Here is a 21,135-nt window from a genome sequence, read left to right on the forward strand (position 1 = left end):
CTATGTGGCCGACGTCATTTTGATCTACTGTAGAAACATGGTCGGCCGGCTCCGTGAAGAGGACTCGCACCCTTTGTAGATATAAATGGCTAATTTTAACGAAAAAACATCACGATTCTTATTTTCAGGTGATTATACAGTAAAGAAAACAAACTTTTTAATATCATATTCCATTTCTGCCAATAGATCCCCCTAAATGTTACACACTGTTTCTTTAAGGTCATGTTTGCTCTATGAGTTGTTTGAAAAAAGCATCTCTGGCTGACTTTTTATTATTTCCAGCTGACTCGTTTCAAAATGAGAATCCTGTAAAATTTGTCTTAGATATATACTTGATGGCTACATACATTATACAATGCAAAAAGGCTGACTGAGGCTAAAGCTAAGGCAATAAAAAATCCTCACTATTGATGATCGATGAAGAAGTCATACACAAGAAATTAAAAAAACTGAATTGTTCTTGTATTTTCGTGTTGAACATTATAGCTCATATAAGTATGATAATGACAGTCATAAGATCAGACTGTTATTTTGTTCTAACAGCCCTTTGGCTGCATACCTACTTGTTCATATTATCAAACAGTAGCCTATTTTTCACTTTACGTTTCACATTACAAGAGAAAAGGCTTTTAGGATGAGGACAGATGTGTTATCTTGGGTAATGTTGGCTGAGGTTGCTGGAGTATAAACTTCCCAAAATCCAGTAGGACAACACCGCTAATGCTAGACTAAACTCTGATAACATCCAGACCAGCTTCCACACACTGAGGAAACACTACACAGTTTATGTGCCAGTCGTGAACCAAGGTATTATCTAACTTACTGAAGGTAGTTGGTATGGTGCTCTAAAGTCTGCTAATAATTGCAGCTTTATAAAGCAAACAAACACACAGTTTATTCTATTTAAAGAAGTTTATCAAGTGTGCTATTAATAAACTTCTTTTAAACTTAAAACAAGAGAGTATACTTTCAGTTTACTTTTTATGTACTTATCAGACATATACTTAACAAAAGTATACATAAGTATACTTGGCTCATACTGGCAAGTATACAGAAAAGTGTGCTTGGCTCATGTATACAGAAAAGTATACTTGGCTTATAGGCCTATCTTGGACTTAATCTTTTGATCAATATATACTTAAGAAAAATATAATTAAGTATTCTTGCCTTATAGGCATAGAGAAAGGTGTACTTGGCTTGTAGTTGTGCTTATTTTTTTGCAGCCTATTAAAGTGTGCATTGTTGCTCTTGTGTTTTGGGTTTTGGAAAGGCCCAAAAAAAAAGACACTAATGAAAAAAGCTAATTCTGCACTTCAGTGTTGGATTCCCTTTTCTGCTTTTTACAAGTATGCTGGACATCACTGAATAGTTATTTTAAAGGAACAATTTACATTTTAGAGAGTTTTTGGGCGTGCCAGCAAAGATTTATTTAGATATCATACAGTTCATTTAAGAATACACAATAATTAAGTAAGTTTGTGGTTTTGGATTGGCATTCCTGAGGTCCCTCAGGAGTCTCAGCTCATCTCTCGATTTTCAGACAGAATAATTGAGTCTTTAGCAGCCCACCAGTGGAGATTAGAGGGTATATATCAGTCTTTCCATCGCTTTGTCTCATACTGTTCCCACCCTTCCTCCCTTTGGAGTTACAGCTCAGTGCTGCTGGAAACAAGCTCATAGCTAAAGGGGAAAGGAACGGAGGAAACCCTTTTCCTCCATACCAGGCCAGTGCTTTCTTCCCAGTGGATGCATATAATGGTGATGTGAACAGAATTAGGAGGCATGTCGTCCCTTGCCATCACTTGCAGAGATGGATTGGCTAGAGGAGGGTGTTTAATGTAACGCACATTATCGAGCCTTAAATAAACAAAACTCTGGGAAGGTGGGAGTGTTGATGCTGCAGCGCTTTATAGGAAACACATATGAGCGGACATACTATGCATACTAAGAATTCATCATTAAGCTCTACCTCATATTTCAGATCGGCACTGATGTCCTATTTGTTAAAAAAGAAAGTAAGAGACATACAGAAACAAGGAACCACATCAGAACAGATGTTCATATGGCAAAATTGGATTTGTTGACCCAAACATCCCTAATCCTAAAACCCTAAGAGGGTTTTTGGCGCTATAAAGGGGTTAGTATGCTTCAACCTTTGGGTTGTAAAGAATGCCTGAATCCCCCTGCTCCCACACCTTTCTGAAATTGGAATCGCGGCGTCTTACAATTTCTGTGACTTTCCGAAAGCGTCAATCCAACATTCACGCCCACTACAATAGGCCACTGGTGTATCGAGGTTAGCAAGTAAGCAGGTTTTGAACGTCTCTCAAGCTCTCTTCTGTTAGCCTACTCCTCACACCATGAATGCCTTCGAGGAAGTGTGCAACATTATTTCCATTTGAACAATTATCATATCCCGCCCCTTCTTCAAGTGTGGTTTATGAACACATTAGCCTTCAGATGTGTTTGTACGACACGTTTTATGAACAACTTACTTTAAAGCGTACCCTCCCTGGCCTTAATATGGCATGCTATTTCTGAGAGTCATTATTCACACAGCCTCAAGAGGTCCCTGTCTGGAAAACATAAATAAAGATTGAGTAAAAAAACAAGGGGGTTGCGCTGCACTTTCACTTTCCAGATTGCTAAATTACCAACCCTTCTCTGCCTCTGATTGGCTAGTACTCACTGCCTTCATTGGTTGGATTGGTTAGGCTTAGGCATGAGGAGTGAGATTAGTTAGGGTTAGGGTAAGAATATCACAGTAAGCCGATCAGAGTTAGAGTAGTCTGAGACAGAGTAGGGTTTGTCATGCCTTCGCTAGGATTCGTAATATCGCTTCCAGGTTGGTCAGTGTAGTATTTACCACTCTAGGACTCCGACTGCCGCTGTATTCAATCACAAGTAAACGTCGCCACGTTTCGAAGAGAGAGAGACTCATACTGTGTTTTTGTAACAAAACTGGTAGCTGCATCTGATATTTCGCCAAGTGAATAGCTTTTGTCAGGTCTTATTATTGTAAACGTACAGCTCTGGAAATTCAGAAATATAAGACTCACTTAGAGGACGGTGGAGCACAGTGGCTTAAGCACGCTACACTAATAAAAAAAAACGAAAACGATAAAACAACACCATCCTTAGCCTCAAACTAAAAGGCCAATGACAGAACAAACAGAGAAGACAAACCACAAAAAAGGGGGATGAGGGTGGAGGAAGGAGCGGTTGAGAGCAGGGGAGGGGAGGTGGAGGAAAGAAAATGTGAGATCAGGCCCAAATCTGTGGGGAAGCGTAGCTTGGGCCGGACGAGTTCACAGATGTTTTAAAGTGCTAATCTAATCTTTATGCCAGGCCTTCTCCCTCCTCTCTCTTTCTTTCCCCCTCTCCCTGTCTCAGTTTTTCTTTTCCTCCTCTTACTTTTTTGGAGGGAGGTTGGAAAGGCTGCGGCCTGTGTTAATGCATCTCAGGAGCATCATGTACTGCTGCCGCTTGGTGATGGGCCCTAGTTATTCATGTGCCTGTTATCAGCCCTGTTTTCAGACTCAAACACATGTGCAATTGCAATGTACTGTAGGCGTCTGGAACTGAGAAAAAGTATAATGAAAAATAACCTTGTGAAAAGCAGCCTATGTGAAAGGATGTAAAGGGGGGATTTTCTTTTCTTTTTTAAGAATATCACCCATAGTGATCATTCATGTTCAATGGCCTTCCTTTTATATGACACATTGTTAGTCCACTGACTTTCCCTGTTATATAAGCTCTGCCAAAAGTGTGTTACGGCTGTGTTATATGGCTCTGATACAGGATAAAGAGGGATTACATTCACCTCTCATGCTTGTGAAACTAATACATTTAAGGCCCCACTTTGCTTTTTAACTCATTTCCTCCTCTTGTCACTCTCTTCCTTGATTTCCCTCCTGCTTCCTCCCTCTTGTTGCCCGCTAGGAGGTAGACTCAGTGTCAGACAGTGGCTACATTGAAATACACTGACAGCTCCCTCAGATTCAGCGGATGTGCTCGCACAGGAGTTAATCTCACTCGGCAGAATTTAACAGCAAACCCAAATCCTGTGGTTTAAGCCTCTTCCTCCTGACACGCTACACAAGAAGAAACAAAGAGGCCACTGCCAGAAAAATCCCCCAGATCACAAAGCCTGGAAATATAGCCCGAGATTAGAGGTACATGTGGACGTGTGAGAAGAAATAAAGCACCATTTTTCTGCATGAGGACAGGAGTTAATTACTTATAGGTTAACAGATCATATCCACACATTTTCACTTTTCATTGATTTCTTTTTCCTTCTTGGGGTGATTTAGGGGGATGTGGTTAGTCATTGTTGAGCCTGGTGTTTGTTTCCTGTGTTGTCCCGTGACAGGGCATTCCTACTACTGACTCCTGGTTGCCGACCACGTAGCACTTTGAATATGCAAGTCATAAAACACACCATGATGAGTCCAACCTGGCAACCGCCACCAAAAAATCCAATCACTCACATCCTTCTGCTGCTCTCTCTCCTTCGCCCCTGCCCTCCTCTCTCTCTCTCTCTCTCTCTTCCTCTGTGTGCTGTTAAACATCTGGAGAAGAGTGATATCCTCGTAGTAAACAGACCAACAGCTGTCCACCAGCTCCTGTCTTTCTCCCTCGCCATCTCTCTCTTCCCTTCATCACTTGGTTCCTCCTTATGTTTCTCTCTCTTTTTCTTTACAGGCTGTGTTTCAGTCATTCTGTCCCCTCCTCTCTGTTCGTCTCTTGTCTGTTGGCTCATCAACAGCTATCAGTGATGGATGTTTACACTGCTGTTACCCCGCTGGTCTGGGCTTTGGGATTTGAGCAATGGAGGACACTAAGGACACAGATTGAGTGATTTTTAATTTTATATATATATATATATATTTTTTTTTTAATTAAAAATAATTCCAATTTATTAATTTGAGTATTCATTTGGTAGTTTTGTCTATAATTTTAGTCGGTAATAATAACATTTTACTTACTGAGTTAATTGCTGAAAGATTCATAGACTATATATAAGAAGTGTACGTAGTCACCTGACCAAAATGTTACAATTAACTTTCATGAACTGACACAGTCCAAAGACATGCAGGTTAATTGTTGACTCTAAATTGCCCATAGGTGTGAATGTGAGAGTGAATGGTTGTCTGTCTCGTCCTGTCCTCATAGTCTGGCGACCTGTCCAGGGTGAAACCCGCCTTTGCCCAAGGTCAGCTGGGATCGGCTGCAGCACCCCTGCGACCCCGAATGGGATAAGCGGTTACGGATAATGGATGGATAGATAGAAATGATGGCCTAAACTATTGAAATACACCCAAGCTGTAATGAACCATAAATAAACTTTAACGTTGGCTGCTCCAGAGGAGGATTAAGAGGTAAATGTTGCGGGGGACCCTGCAGACTCCGCAGCACAGGTCTAATTAAAACTGAACTTACAACATCCCCTCCCTCTTGTCGACTCCAGTGGTATATATTTCCCTGAACGCATGCCTTGAACGCCGAGAGAAAAAGTCAGAGGCGGTGAGAGAAGGTAGCAGAGAGGAGGGAAGGAATGAATGCAATTCCCATTCAAGCAGGGACAGCATCCGCATTGTGAGACACCTGTAAAAACATAATTTTTCATCGTTAAGCTGTAAGGGAATGGGAGGAGGGAGGATGGAGATGAGATGAAAACATAATTGAAGAGATGGACAGACGGCAGAGGAGGATGGAAAAGAGTGGAGGTGCACAGTATACAGACTGTTACATACTTTAAACTGGTTGATAAAGATGCTATCTGGTATATTTCAGGCAGAGACGACTGACAAGGATGAATTTAGGACAACAGCTGGTCCTTATGCAACCTCTGCACTGCTACATCAAGCACACATGAGTCGGAGAAAAAGAGACATAGCTACACTTGGAGAGACAGACGGACACAGCAGCCCTCCCTGACTTCAGGGGTCAGGGATCTGGCTCGTGACACGTCTGCTTCCGGTCGGCCTTCCCAGCATATCAACGTGCTGCACTTGCCTCACTCTGCGACGCAGAGGTCCAGTTCTGCTCATTCGGTTTCAGCATGAGTCTGTCTTTGAAGCTTGCAGGTGAAACCCAAAACCCTCGCTATCTGTTTTGTGTGTTCCAGACTGAAACCACCAACTCAGCAGCAGCAGCACACAACTGGTAGATACATCCACATCTGCTACAGTGATTTGGGACACTATCATTTTATTGTGTGACACACTATATGTATCAACCTGCAATTTAGTGTACTTAAGGGGTTAGCATGATTGAAAACTGTTTCTGATGTCCAAAAGGGAATATTTTTGATGCCTTTAAGGGTCCGTGACCCCGGCAGTATTTGTGATGCCCTGGTACTGCTGTTGCTGGTATATCACTGTCATCTGGGCTTTTATTTATAATTGCGGTTTAAAAAACCTGCACTGTCCAAATGTCTAAGCCATTCTGTCTAAGTATTAGTGTGTTCTTCTACACAAATTGTCAAATTCATAGTTTATTAAGTCATCATATTGAAATATAAATAAGTAGTAATCCAAGACGTGCTTCAGACAGGTATCATTAAATGTTATATATGTGCAGTGGGTGGGCTGAACGGTTGACCCAGCAGTGAGTCCAACAGTCAGGGAGGGAGCACTGTAGAGCAGGCTGTCAGTCTGCAGGGGACACCAGGGACGGATGAGGCTGCCTGAGTCTGTGGCTCACCTCGGTTCTGTCAGCTCTGTCAGTGTGGGTGGAAAGACTGGCAGGCCAGCCCTGATGAAACCCGTCCACACCGAGGCCGCACTGCAGTCAACCAGGAAGCAATATGACATCTCTCTGTTGAGCTGTTGTTGTTGCTGGTATATGATACTACTTGTGCAGCACTGTTTGCTGACACATTTTAAAATCTTGACATGAAGAGCTGGACCCTGGTCCACGTCATGTCCTCAGTGTTGTTTCTGGGATTTTGGAGTTCTTAACAACCAATCAACAAATTACCTTCTACAATCATACAGAAATTATAGATTTTTAAAGCCTCAAAGAGTCAAACTGTCAAATTGGTGTTTATACAGCCCAGTCGCACAGCAGTTTGTGTATGTATCGTGTATGTACACGTTCATGTATTGATTTGTGTACATAGACACAAATTTCATATTTTTCCGTGATGGTCAGCACAAAATTAATTCTTATGTAATCCACGTAATTGTGAACCAGGAAGTATAGAGAGCAGCGAACGCCATATAGGGAGGAGATTGGGGTGGATGGGTGGGTTAAAAAACACAGGACTTTCACCCAGGAGACCGATGTTCATGTCTCTGTGAAACCAGTTAACGTTGATTTATTTGTCACGTAACCTCCTTACTTAAGTTACAGCACTTTCGGAGTTACTTTAACCCAAATCACAATCTTTTCCTGAACCTACTGTAAGTAGTTTTTGTCACGTAACTTCCATACTTACCTCCATACTCAAGTTTTGCCACTTCCAGTGTTATTTTAACCCAAACTGCGTAGTAGTTAGATATTTTCCTAAAGCTAACTAAGTAGTTTTATCTTGAAAAGGCTGGAGCAGAAATTGATACTTGTGTCATGTATTGCTGGACATTCATAGGAAAACGCACAAAAAATACGTCGTTGAAAGTCGTGCTGAGCATCACGAAAAAAAGGAAATTTCTGTCTAAGTACACGAATCAAATAGAAATTCTCAAGATTCTGATATATATCTATCTTCTGTTATAGATAAACATAACACTGTTGAGAAAACTAATTTTAAAAATTATACTTTACATTAATTCAGTTTTGGATTATGGGTCAATTTTGGATGAATTCTGCAACAGTGGCGACGTGTTTTGTTCCCATTCGAGATAAAGTGTTGTATATTTGCTATACAGTAGCATCGATTTGCACCTTAGACCGTCTTACTCTCCATAGCAACGGTGACCAAGGCTCATAGTAGTGTTTAGCACGCTCTGCCATCATCAACATTACATAAACTACAGGATTGTTTTCTAGGAGACTTGCATTTCTATGTTGAGTAACATTTAGGAGATCATTATAAAATAAAATTTGAAACGGAAATTCAGAGTGGGGAAAATTTCTTTGGTGGAAAGTTAAAAAATTCCTTAAGAGGATGCTCAGTTGTCCTCAGTATGAGGTATGAGAATATTATAGATGTCTTGAGCACCTTTTTTTTACAAATCTCTTCAAAACTCAGCCTTAAATATTTAATAACTTTGTAAAAATTCAGAATCTACTCTAGAATTTGAAATAAACTTCTATGAGTTTGAACAAAGATTAGCCGCACAGCATGAGTTTGTAATGACCTCAGCTACGTCTGCACTATTGTTGTGAACAGTACTCTGGTTGTAATTACTATATCTAAAAACCCCTGATAGACCTAATCCACTCCTTGTGTGAGAACTCTCTGTATTGTGAGGCATTTGTACTCCCTCCTGCTTATCTGGTCTTCATCACAGATAAATCCAGACACCTGGTCAGAAGCACAGCAGCCATGTGTCCGAGCGGCCCTCTCACTTGGAGTAACCCTCTACTGCTCCTCCATAACCCTCCTTCATGATTTATGGACTGAGGGAAGGTGTTCCTCACGGCTGACTGGGTCAAGGCCGCCTCAAACAGACTCCACACCTGACAAGATAAGCCTGGTCATATCCTGTCTTTGTGCTTCTCAACCTCACCCTTAAGAATTCATAACCAAAGCACCTGTGAGGGAAAGAAGGAGAGAAAAAACGTGTTTCAAAGGTAGATATGAGATAGAGGCAGCGTACAGCTTTAATAAAGGGAGAGGTCAAAGTGTGATGAGTTAGAACTGCACAATTTACTGACTCCGAAACACAACAAGGAAATAAGAAACTGAAGTACATGTATGCTGCCTTTGAGACCATCACTGCAATTTTAAAGAAGTCAGAATACATGTTGTGCACAATATCTGTGATATTAATCACTTCAAAACAGCTTTAATGTTGTAAAAATGTTCACATTTATACTTTATCAGCTTGTTCCAGCTCTTGATTGAAGCTATTTACACAGAGCAAATATTAAAATCCATGTTTTTTAAGGCTGCACCACTCCATTGAATAGAAATATTCTTGATGTCTTGAGCATCATTTTGTACAAATTTCCTCAAAATTCAGCCTGAAATACTTAATAACTTTGGTAACTTCAGGATCTCCTCTAGAATTTTTAATAAACTTTTGTTGGTTTAAACAAACTTTAGCTGCACAGCATGAGTTTGTAATGACTGGAGCACCAGCAGGATTCTGGGATTGAAGATGTTAAAGGGATATTTTGTTTCATGCAACCTTATTTTTGTAGATTGTGCCATCATTCCTTTCAGTACTAATATGGCAAAAACAATCAAGGAACACAAATCAGACAATCACACAGGCTTTGAACAATCCCCTATAAACAAATATGATACCCATGTTGTAGCAAACTACAATTTTTCCTTTAATGTAAGGTGCCGGATCAGCGACATTTCATATATCAGTGAATGTTTTTATAATCCAATCAGCAGCACAATGAACTAACAGGTTGGGGCTTATCAATAATCACTCCACTCACTTCATCATGAGGGACAAATGAACGGTTTAACAACTGTTTCTAATCTAGCACCTGGGAGACGAATGAGTTGATGGGTCAGGTTGAAAGAGGAACAAGGTTTAGAAGCAAAAACTGTGTCAGGATGGGCAGGTGATTGACAAATAGGCTGAGATAAGAACGAGGTTGAAGAAGCTGTGATTTTTTGCTGAGGGGAAGCTAGAGGATGAGAGAGATGGATGAGTCAGGAAAGGTAGAATAAGGAATGGATTGAAGTTGAAAGAGTGAATAACGGGTCATGGAGGAAAAAGGCCAGAGGTTATCAGTCAACTACTAAGTGAACCACGATGTGCTACAGCCCATGAGATGAAACATACTGGCACATATACAGAGCTCTGTAGAGAAGCAGAGGCACACACCATCTGTAAATCTGATATTATATAAAACATCTTATATGCCTTTATCTGCCTCTACAGTACACTTTCTTTGCTCTGTTTTTCTCTTCATACACACACCTACCAGTGTAGCTCCTGACAAGTGTTGAAAGGTGAAATATGCAGGGAAAGGAAGTTTAGAGAGTTCCAGCTGTATGCAGCCAGCTACTTTTCATGCTAAACTGACAGCTTACGATCCAGATGTGTGACAGAATGTATATAACGAAATAGAACTCAAAATCTCTAAACAAAAACTAAGAAGGCAGGATATGCGAACTCATTCTCATCCCAACTTGTCACATACTGCCGCTGTGTCACGCCCCTTGGTGTCACTTTAGGTTCAGGCAACTAAACCACTGTAGTTAGGTTTAGGAAAAAACTACATGGTTAGGCTTAAAACTACTACCTTTTGTACAGTAAAAATGACACTGAACGTTGTGAACGCGGAATGGATGAAAGCCGTGTGTTTATTTGGCCCATCCACCACCCCTCCCGTCCGCCCGGTGTGTGTCTTTTTGCTCTTTAAACTATGTCACCAAACTCCTGGCGCACTTTCTCTGAGAGTTTATCATACGACGACGCCCTGGGAATGAGAACGGGCTGGACATACAGGCCTTCATACCCAAATCAGAGTATGAGTACAACGTGGCATTCAACAGGTGGACATCCAATGCAGACTGTTGTCCTGGTGTTACAACCACCTGAACGATAATGCACCTTTAACAGTATTTCAATCAGGAGAAACTTCATTTTGAGTAGAAAATATTTAATTGTGAACAACTGGTCAACAGTCTTTGGCGAATGGAGCCTATTGAAATATCTAATATTTTAAGGGGGTGATGAAGTAGTAATAGAATAGACCTACCTATGGAGTCTAGATGCTGGTGGTCGTGGTGATGAGATGAAGAGAATGCTGAAGATCTGGATGTGATGAGGAGTGGACTTCTGATGAGCTCAACCTGGGCACAGGATATGATGACTGGAGATGAATGGGGTGGAGGAGGGCGCGATGATTTCGATAATCAGCTGATGAAGAAAAAGCGAGAGGAGAAAGAGAGAGACAGAATTGAATGAATGCAGCATGAAGATAGTCTTCCTGATTGAACTTACGCTGAGCTTCATGTGTTGATCTACCACCACATCATCTAAAGAATATAAAAGAACAACATTATAAGATTACAATAAACATCATTTAATGATTACTTACAGTTCTGTTTAAAATCAGACCTTCATTTATGCCAGTAAATGCTGGGAATCCTGGGAAAAGAGTGATATATTCCTGGGAAGTAGTCGTAGTAGGACATAGTCATCATGACGTCACTCATTGGTCTGTGGACTGCCGTTTTGAAGCCTCAAGTTCAGCATTTTAGCCGTTGCCATCTTGATTTTTGGATGTCACCATCTTGGTTGTTTGCAACCAGATATGACACGAGAGGGTGGAGCTAAGTTCAACCGAACGTTGAATAAGACATTTTTAGGCAACCAAAAAGGTTATAATTAACTTTCATGAACTGAAAACACACTGTCAAAGGGTTAAAGTTCTAAGACAAAAAAGTGGACAACTCCCAGACTGGACAACGCCGTGGTAGCAACCTGTCAATCATAAGGTAGCCACGCCCTAAAGTATACCCTGCTTTACGGTCTATTTGACTCTAAATGGGACCATAATTTACTAAATAAACATCATGCTGTATTGAAGAAGACTTGAAACTAGCGATTGAGACCATAAACTCATGTTTACCATGTTTACTGAGGTAATAAATCAAGGGAGAAGTAGGGTCATTTTCTCATAGACTTCTACACAACCAGACTTTTTGGGCTTTTTGCAGCCAGAGGAGTCGCCCCCTGCTGGCTGTTAGAAAGAATGCAAGTTTAAGGCACTTCAGCATTGGCTTCACTTTTCAGACCCTGGAGTTGCCCACTGGAAGTAGTAGCAAAGAAAACAGAAGAAGGAATTTATTTTGAATGTTTACATTCATCCCAGCTGCTGTACTTGCTTGTTGGACATTAATAAGTTACGTAAAGCACTTCTTTCTGCTCCTTACCTCCTCGCACAAACCAAATCACACCTTCCCCTCACCGGTTGTGGGTTTTACTCACCTGTGAGTTGCAGTGAGCTGGTCCATCTGGCGGTGGCTGCAGAGGGCAGGGCCCTCGTCTTCTCAAACACGCAGGAATGTAGAGGTCGAAGACGCTGTTGAGTCGCTTTGACCCCTGCATTGAGGAATGACCTGCAGCCAAGGGTGGCAACGTTTGCTCCTCCATCTTATTCTACATTTTCCTTCTTTCTGTCTTTCCGCCTCCGTGAGTGATATCTGGGATCAGAAACATGTGCTCAGTGTGAAGTGATACAGCGGTTCACTGGTTTTGGCAGCAAGGATGTTCGGTGGAGATAAGACATTTCCCTTAAACCTCGCAGCTGTTTCGATGTGAGAATGTGAAGCTACTTCCTTAGCTACAGTATTATATACACAAATCTGTGGGACTTCTGGCTTCCTTTTTTCTTCCTGAACATAGCAATAATTCCATTGTAAGCTGAAGAACAATGTATGTATGTAACGCTTTTTTCATGCACTCAGGCCCTAGAAAAAGAAAAAAGGAGAACATGGTTGATGCAAAAGAAAAGTCACGTGACAGTTTGCTGTTTGCTTTGTTTATTAGAGGTATATTGTCAAACATTTTACAAGCTGTTGCTTAAATGTTTCCACTTAGAGAGAAAAATGCAACACTGAAAAACAATTACTAAGCTCAGCAGAGAACACTTTTAAAGCCCCTGTTTGAAAGGCACTAAAGTCCCAGTTTAAACGTCGGTCCTCCTTTTTTTTTATCTTGACACATGCAGACACAACTAGCAAAGACACCTGTTGTTACACACTTCAGTAGCTACAATACACAGAGCTTTCACTTGACTTGTTAGTTGAGCTTTTAAAGGCAACATCACTTATGTCTGCTATCATGTGTAGGACACCAAAATGTGTGCAATGATAAGGCGGGAAGTGGAAGTGACACAGACACTGAACATTTGTACGGATGTAAAGCTACCATAACTTACTTCATGTGGACGGCAGGCTTTCAGTTTTGCTGTATGCTCCGTTGAGTGCAGGTATCTTAAATATTTTCAAGATTAAATACACCATATTGCTGTTATTTAAATACATAATGTGTCTTTTTAAGTTAGAATTGCCATTCAGTGGAATTATGTATAATCACAAGACAACCATCACTTGGGTTTTCTTCACGTCTGCAAAATAAATGTACAAAAAAAGTCTCTTTTTTTAAATAATAGTGATAGCAGTACATTCAAACAATAGCATAATAGTTCCTCAGCATTATTGTTGTGGTTTTAAATAGCTTGTGATGTAAGGGTGCTTGTACGGGGACGGTCTGTCATTATATTAACGTTCGTAAAAACAGATGCACCCTACTTCTTGGTTCAAATACTGCAGAAACAACACTGTCACACAAAGTTTAGATGCCGTGCTAGTGCCATCGTCGTATTGCTAATGCTGTTGATCATCAGATCATCAGAAAGTCCATCGGGAAGTTACAGGATTCTGCTCCAGAGCTTAGATCGTGTGACCATTTCGGCTGCTAAACACATGTGCATGTTCCTGTCAGACAGTCGTGTGAGAGTGAGATGAGTGGCAATACTGGGATATAGAATAGACGCCATCTGATGTTAAAGCGCTGGCCTCTCGTGAGAGAACACGTAGCCTGACGGTTGATGGTGTAAACAGCTGCATCGTCGCTAAATGGGAAAACGTGAAAAGTAATTCCTGGCAGTATATCTGTGTTGACCATATTTCTGCTTCCTTAGCCTCACTGTCTAATCATGTATCCTGTTGTGTGGCAGATTATGTCTGTTTCTCTCACTCTTTTTCTTTCTCTTTCTATGTCTGACCCTTTTTCTTGCTCCTCTTAATGACGATTTAGCTGCTATATCTCCCTCATCATTCTTACGCTGTTACATTTGTCTCCATCAGTCTCCATGTCTGTTTGCAGTTAGCTGGCTTCTACAGTCTCTTCTTCCCACCATCTGCCCTTTCACGCTTCCGTCTTTCTCCTATTCCCTCGTTGTTCCTCCATCCACGTCTAGCGTTCTCTAGGTCAGCTCTCCAGCCCACTACCGGCAGCCGCAGCCCTCCACCACCATGTCCTGGTAATTCTTCAGCACCACTCGGTCTTGAGGATCCAGGTAGAGCAGGGCGATGGGGCTGAGGGAGGTGGGGACGCAGCAGGCCCGGGGCACTGCTCCATTCACAGAGTTCACCAGAGTTTGCACCATGGCGTGGCTGGAGGAGTTCATGTGGTCGGCCAGAGGAAAGCGACACTCCCCCAGGCAGAAGAAGGCGTCGTAGCCGCTGGGCGCAATGATCCACTTGTGCCAGCCTACATCGTTGAAATCTACATATAGAGGGTGGCGGCGGCATCTGTTACGGGAAAGGCGTTTCAGTTTCGCAGCACGACCACCATTTCTTTTCACCCTTCCACGTTCGCTCCAACTGACACCTCCTTTATCACCCCCCCAGCCCGGCACTGTATACCCCCGTTTTTTTGTTTTTTCTTGGTCTCTGTTGCGGCCCTTGCTGCTGCTCCTCGCCCTCTCTTTTGTCCCTTTTCTCCCTCTCATCCTCTGGCCTCCACTGGGGGTCCTCCTGCTATGTTTGACTAAGGGCTCTCCACGCCCGTCATGACTATAAGTCACCAAGAGGGGTCTCTCCTGGGCCCAGCTGTGCTCGTCCTGACCCACGGACCTGCATACCCTCAGATGTCCCTGTTTGTATTTCTTTGCCTCCTCCTCACCTGCAGCAGCGGAGAGGCTCTGGTCAGGGAGCGAGACGGTGCTGTTCTCAGGTCTGACCTCCAGGAGGAAGCCCAGGTTGCCAGTCCCAGCAAGGACCTTATGAAGGAGCTCTGCACTTAGGCTAAAAGCCTCCCATAAATCACTTGCTTTATGATTGTGGAGGCCAGCGGTGAGTAACCTTGTCTCCAGCAGGGTGGGCACAGGGTCCTCATGGTGCTGAGTGAGGTATAGGTTTAGTCTGTGGGCTCCAGGACCCAGGGAGGCTCTGTCACTGCGAAGGAGCCGGAGCTCAGCGGAGAGCACCCTCTCATCCTGAGGGATGGAGGAAACATTGAAGGAGATGTGCACCCTCTTACGATCCTCTGCTATGGGACTGTCTCCAAGGGGCTCTAAGAGAAAGAGGAAGAGAAACAAAGGGGGTGCAGGAGTTTAGTGTGGTTTAAACTTACTTGGGTTGTATTTTAGGGCTGTAAATCGATTAAAATATTTAATCGCTGTTAATCGCATGATTGTCCATAGGTAGTCGCGATTAATCGCAAATTAATCACACATTTTTTATCTGTTCAAAATATACCGTAAAGGGAGATTTTTCAAGTGTTTAATAATCTTATCAACATGGGAGTGGGCAAATATGCCTGCTTTATGCAAATGTATGTATATATTTATTATTGGAAATCAATAAACAACACAAAACAATGATAAATATGATCCAGAAACCCTTACAGGTACTGCATTTAGAATAAAAAATATGCTCAAATCATAACATGGCAAACTGCAGCCCAACAGGCAACAACAGCTGTCAATGTGTCAGTGTGCTGACTTGACTATGACTTGCCCCAAACTGCATGTGATGATCATAAAGTGGGCATGTCTGTAAAGGGGAGACTCGTGGGTATCCATAGAACCCATTTTCATTCACATATCTTGAGATCAGAGGTCAAGGGACCCCTTTGAAAATGACCATGACAGTTATTCCTCGCCAACATTTAGCAAAAGTTTGCTGGTTATTTAGCCTTCTTCGCAATAAGCTTAGTATGACAATGGATTCCATAGGTTTTCTAGTTTCATATGATACCAGAATCGCCAATGGTAGCTTTAAAACTGAGCCTGCTACAAGCTAAAAATCGCAAGTTGTGTTAATGCCTTAAACAAATTAGTTGTGTTAAAACAAATTTGTATTAACGCGTTATTATCGTGTTAAATTTGACAGCCCTGTTTTATTTACACTTAACAAGAAACACAAACAAATGCTTGCTACATTAGTAAGATTTGTCATTTGCCAGATATTTCTTGAATGATCTCAAAAGCACGGTACAGGGGTAGAAAGCTATATCTCAAATTGACACTGTGAGTTCAAAGTTGAGTAAATTGAACCACTACATGCATTAATTTGTACTTTTGTGAATTGTACATTGTATATATTGTATCTGAATCAAGAACTCTTTAATTTGAGGCTCTTAATAGGTCAACCATTCCTACACCAACATGCATTGAGTGATTCAAAATCTGCTGCAGTGACTCTGTGTCAAAATCTAGTTTTAAGAGCTTCATCATGTTTATTATCCCCACGTAATGCATAATCCTAATAAAGTTATTGTAAAGTGGTTGCACTGGAATTAATTGGTACTTGGAGGTGACTGACAGGGCGATAGGTGGGGGATCAGCGGGGCCCCAACAGCAAATATTTGTCCTGGGGTCCCCGAACAGGTTAACCCAGCCCTGATCAGAGCTGCAGTGCAGAGTCCAGAACAACCTTCCCCTCAGTGTATCTAAGTCTGCTCTCACACATGTTTTGAAAGAAGACTTTAGGACTGTAAACAACCCATCTTATCTAAGCGCGCCCAGCCGGATCTTACTCAGTGTTGGTGAGTCACAACAAACATCTGCCACTGCCATAAATAGGATCTTTATACTTCATCTGTGGTTAATAAAGGAATTCAACAGAATGCACAAACGGCTTCCGTGAAACAGAAGTTCAAAGGCCAAACAAGTACAATTCGAATTCTTGTATTGCAATAAAATAGGCTGACAGCATGGCGTCATGATGTGTTACCATTGTGGTGAAAGCTGCGTACGGTGTTAGCCTGCTGGATGTGCTGGCTGGGGAAGCTAAACGAAGGGTCCTCCACTAGATGGTACTGCTGCTTGTGGAAGCGGTAAAGATCCAGGAGGTACCCGGGCACCGGCACTCCGGGCCGAGGATCGGGCTGCGACTGCAGGCCCAGCCGGCTCAGGAGGAGGTTCTGGATGGTCTGAGCCAGACTGGGCTCCAGGAGGAGGGAACCAGCCGGTGGGGGCGACAGGGAGGAAGGCACGGGGGACACCCTGCCATGGTCGATCTTGCTGGTGTCTCCACCCTGGCGACCAGATGAGGCTTGAGGTAGCAGCAGGACCATGAGGAGCAGGAGGTTAGCAGGGAACATGGTGGACCTGCAGGGAGGTGAGGAGAGATGATGGGAGGACAGGTGTGGTGGAGAAAAGAAGAGAGGAAGTGGTGGTTAAATTTAGGTGCTTTCAAACCTTTTCACGAAATTTGCAAAAGAGATCGCCCCTCTGAGATGCTCCAGGACTCTGTATATCATGCTTATGTCTTCCCCTTCCTGGACACACTAGTTTCTCATTAGTCTTCAGCCTTCATGTAGCATATGTTCAAGGAATTTACTGTCCACATATCCATACATAGTTGTTTGGTTGTTACTCCTGGCTGCAGAAACGGTGCCACTTTGTGTTTTTCCTCTGCTAATTTATGGCGAGCTTCTTACTCCAGAGGGCCATATAAATCCTAGGAGATCTAAACAAGAGTAATTAAACCGTCTCTATCTGTAATTTAATCATGCTGCGTGTTTGTGTGTGAAAGAGATCACAGTGCTGTGACTGAAAGACATCGAGCATTAATCAAAGGCTGTGAACTCTGGTGATGTGTAATGGAGTTGTAGAGGCCAGTCACAATGACAGATATTTTCTCCTCCCTTCCTTTTCAAATCACTGGAGAATGTGACGATGTCTGCATGAGTGGACAAGACAGATAGCTTTTAATTTAAAGGCGTAATTAAATTGACCCTTAAATTACATGATATTGACAGCATATTAACAACAATATTCACCCAACCCTTAGAAAACATTTATAACTCTGATGTAGTTGTTGTTTAATGTTGATGCTTGTTTATAAAGACTTGCCAGTTTAGTCTGATATCAGGGTTAAATCCGGCATTTTGAACTTTGGTGCTGGGAAGACCCTTTGTTTAGTTTTGGATCAACTATGTTCAAAAGCATTACAATCAAGCACTCATTGCTTATTGACCTTTGACTTCTGCAGGTCAGGAGGATAATTGTACTAGAAGAATATGGACATACAGGTACATGGACCTTGACACTGATGTGTATTCTCGAAGGGAAAGAGAAGAGCTTTGTCTGTATATAGAAATTTTGGAAAGTCACAATTTTGAATTTGAATATGTGCTATGCACTGACCTTTGGAGGTTGTGTATATGCAATATGTTGATGTTGAATTTCAAATAAAACATAATTAAAACAAACTTTGTTCAAGCAGCTAGTATTAAAAAAACAGTGTGTAGGATCTGACGGTATCTAGCGGTGAGGTTGCAGATTACAACTTCTCCCTTGTGCGTGTATGGTTGCTACAGTGGCTGACACAAAAACTCTAGAGCCAGTTGTTGTAAGAGTAGAGTGCACAGTGTGTGTGTGTGTATGTGGGAAGTGAGTGCTGAAGCAAGAGAGAGAGAGCAGCGGCGACGAGAGCGAGTAATGTTATCGACTCTGACCAAAGCAGGAAAAGGTAACAGTGTTTGCTTTGTCTGTTCTGGGTCACTGTAGAAACATGGCGGCGCAACATGGCAAACTCCGTGAAGAGGACCCGCTCAATGGCTCATTTTAAGGTAATGAAAACACAACGACTCGAAATTTCAGGTGATTATAGACTACAGAAAACATACTAATTGTTATTATATTCAATTTCTGCCAATAGATCCCCCTTATTGTTACACACTGGTCCTTTAAATCCTGAAACAAAGTGTGCCAATGTGTGCAAAGGTGTCACATAATGCCATGTACTATAAAACTTGTGTGTGCAGTGCAACGCCTTGTTCCACAGCCAAACTCTGCAGAAAACTAAGGAGACACAAGAGATGGACGATCTGGTTTCATTGGTGTTTTGTGCTGAAAAACAGATTACAGAATACATAAGGATAATGAGCATGCAGTGATAATGCCATGTTACTGGCAATCCATCCCTGCTCAACTAAAATCAGTGTGTTTTTAATAAAGATATGCTCAAATATGCAGTTGTTTGTTGTTTGCACGTTCGGTGCTCTTGAATCTTTATTGGTTAATTTCCCTTCTATGGGTTCTTCCAAAGTGAGGATTATTTGCACCTACAGTATGTAGAAGTGTGAGCTTTCCCCAACTGTAGTGTTGTATTATGAATTCCCTGATCTCCCCTTCGACCCACATTCACATCATCACCTGCTTCATTCACTCGACGTTCAAATTCCTGAAGCAGAAATCTGACCGAAACCCCACAGATGCCACAACAGCGCTCCTTTAAGCTAAACTTGACTGTGTTAAATGTCTTTAAGCTGACTCAACTCAAAGTGATCAGCTTATCTCTCCCTACATGGACTAGTCTCAGTGCGGGAACATGACCGCACGGGGTCATGCAATTACCACTACGACCTGGCTAACACCCTGCGCCTCTGTAGGGCAGGTGTTAATAATGACTGAGCCAGTAATTAGAAACCAGCAAGTTAACGTCCCTCTTGAACCGAAGAGGTCGAGGTGAGGAGTAAAAGGGTCAGAGCAAAGGAGTAAAACCTGTTGACCAGTCAGAGACAAGACAATCTAAACTGCAAATGTGCGACATAATAGAGTAGAAGTGAATCATGTACCCATTGTCGCCCAGGGTTGACTGGACATGTGTCCTTTTTCAAAAGAAAGTGCACCTATCTATCACTTACTCAAAGAAGAGCTTTAGTTATCTTGTTCCTTGTCCGAGCATTCACATATCTCTCTCCTCTATCTCCTTATCTCACCTCTCTAAGGGCCAGCAGATCGATTAAGCCCTCTACAGCGAGATAATAGAGGCGTTTACGGCTCAGCGGACACATAATGACACTGTTATGGCCGCTAATCTTACCACGCTGTCAGAAAAAGGGTTAAAAGGAGGTCACAGGTGTGGAGGTGTGTATATTTTTATGCACTGTGCGTTGTTCATGTGGTACGCGGTTCAAAGGGCAGGCCTGGGAAAATAAGCCACCTGCAAGCGTGGGATTGTTGCTGGCTAACCATTAAACTCTCGCGGCCCCACCCAGGGCTGTTTCACCTGAGGCAATGGAGCGGAGGACAATTACAGATTAGACGCTGCTGCTGGTCGGCCTCTCCCATATTCTGTGGAGGCTTGTAAAGCAGATTAAGGACAACAACACCATCTCTCTCCTGTACTTTCCTCACCTACAAAACCACCCAGGTGACTCGGAGGTTCAAAGGTTCGGGGTGTGTCGCGGCCCGCACGAGGCAGAGGGACACAGGTTTGCGAGCGAAGGCCAGCTTGCCCTACATCTCTTTGACATACAAACAGCCTCTCCGTCCTTCCTGAGTGTCTGTGTTATGACTTCTAATTTAAGCCGTGCACAGGCCTAATTTAGCATCTTTATGTGTCACGTGCGTCCTGATGTCGACTCATTCCAGTCAGCCAGACATTTTTATGATTACACCCCCCCCAGTTCCTGCTTTTATATCTGACCATCCCTGCCTCACTGTACCCTTTGTCTTCTTTCTCTCTCTGGCAGGAACGTGGACTAATCAAATGTTCTTTGGGGATAAGAGAGGAGAGCTGTATGATGAATGGGTCCACGATAAGGTGAGATGAAGGATTGGGGCCTCCAGCATCAGCATCTTCTCCCCGTGCAGTTCAGCCTATTAGACATATTAGATGTGACCTGACCTCCCGAGCAGACAGTGGCGCGACCCTGGCGCGCGGCAGACGAGTGTCGTCGCCGGCCTACCCCGTGTCTTTCTGAACTCGCTGATTAAAACCCCTGACCCCCGACGTCCGTTTCTAACTCCTGTTTTTGTCGTGCTTCTATCTCGCTGCCTCTCTTTTTATCTGTTTATTTCAAACCCTGCTGCCTTTCCCCTTCCTCCTTCCTCTTTGCATCCCTTGAACCTTGTCCTTTTGCTTTGCTCTCTATGCTGTCATAACTGCTTTTCTCCCTTCTGTTTCCCCCGTCCCCTCTCTTGATTCATCCATCAATTCCCCATATTTTTCTGACTTTCTCTTGTTATTTCTCGCTAACAATATCTGTTTTTGTGCTTCCCTGCATCACCTCCCCATTCCCTATC

The 21,135-nt window shown here is 42.6% G+C and overlaps 1 protein-coding gene across 1 annotated transcript in view; it reads right to left on the reverse strand.

The window, feature by feature from the left end:
* Nucleotides 1–12,611: 12,611 nt before the first annotated feature.
* bmp16 (bone morphogenetic protein 16) overlaps nt 12,612–21,135 on the reverse strand; it is a 10,775-nt gene continuing 2,251 nt past the window's right edge. The window contains exons 2-3 of the mRNA XM_037776297.1: nt 16,832–17,208; nt 12,612–15,167 (exon numbers count right to left, since the gene is read on the reverse strand). Coding sequence (XP_037632225.1) covers nt 14,098–15,167; nt 16,832–17,201 — 1,440 coding nt within the window. The 5' untranslated portion in view covers nt 17,202–17,208 and the 3' untranslated portion in view covers nt 12,612–14,097. The remainder of the gene's footprint in view (nt 15,168–16,831; nt 17,209–21,135) is intronic.

Source organism: Sebastes umbrosus, chromosome 7 (genome assembly GCF_015220745.1).
Source record: "Sebastes umbrosus isolate fSebUmb1 chromosome 7, fSebUmb1.pri, whole genome shotgun sequence".
NCBI lineage: Eukaryota > Metazoa > Chordata > Actinopteri > Perciformes > Sebastidae > Sebastes > Sebastes umbrosus.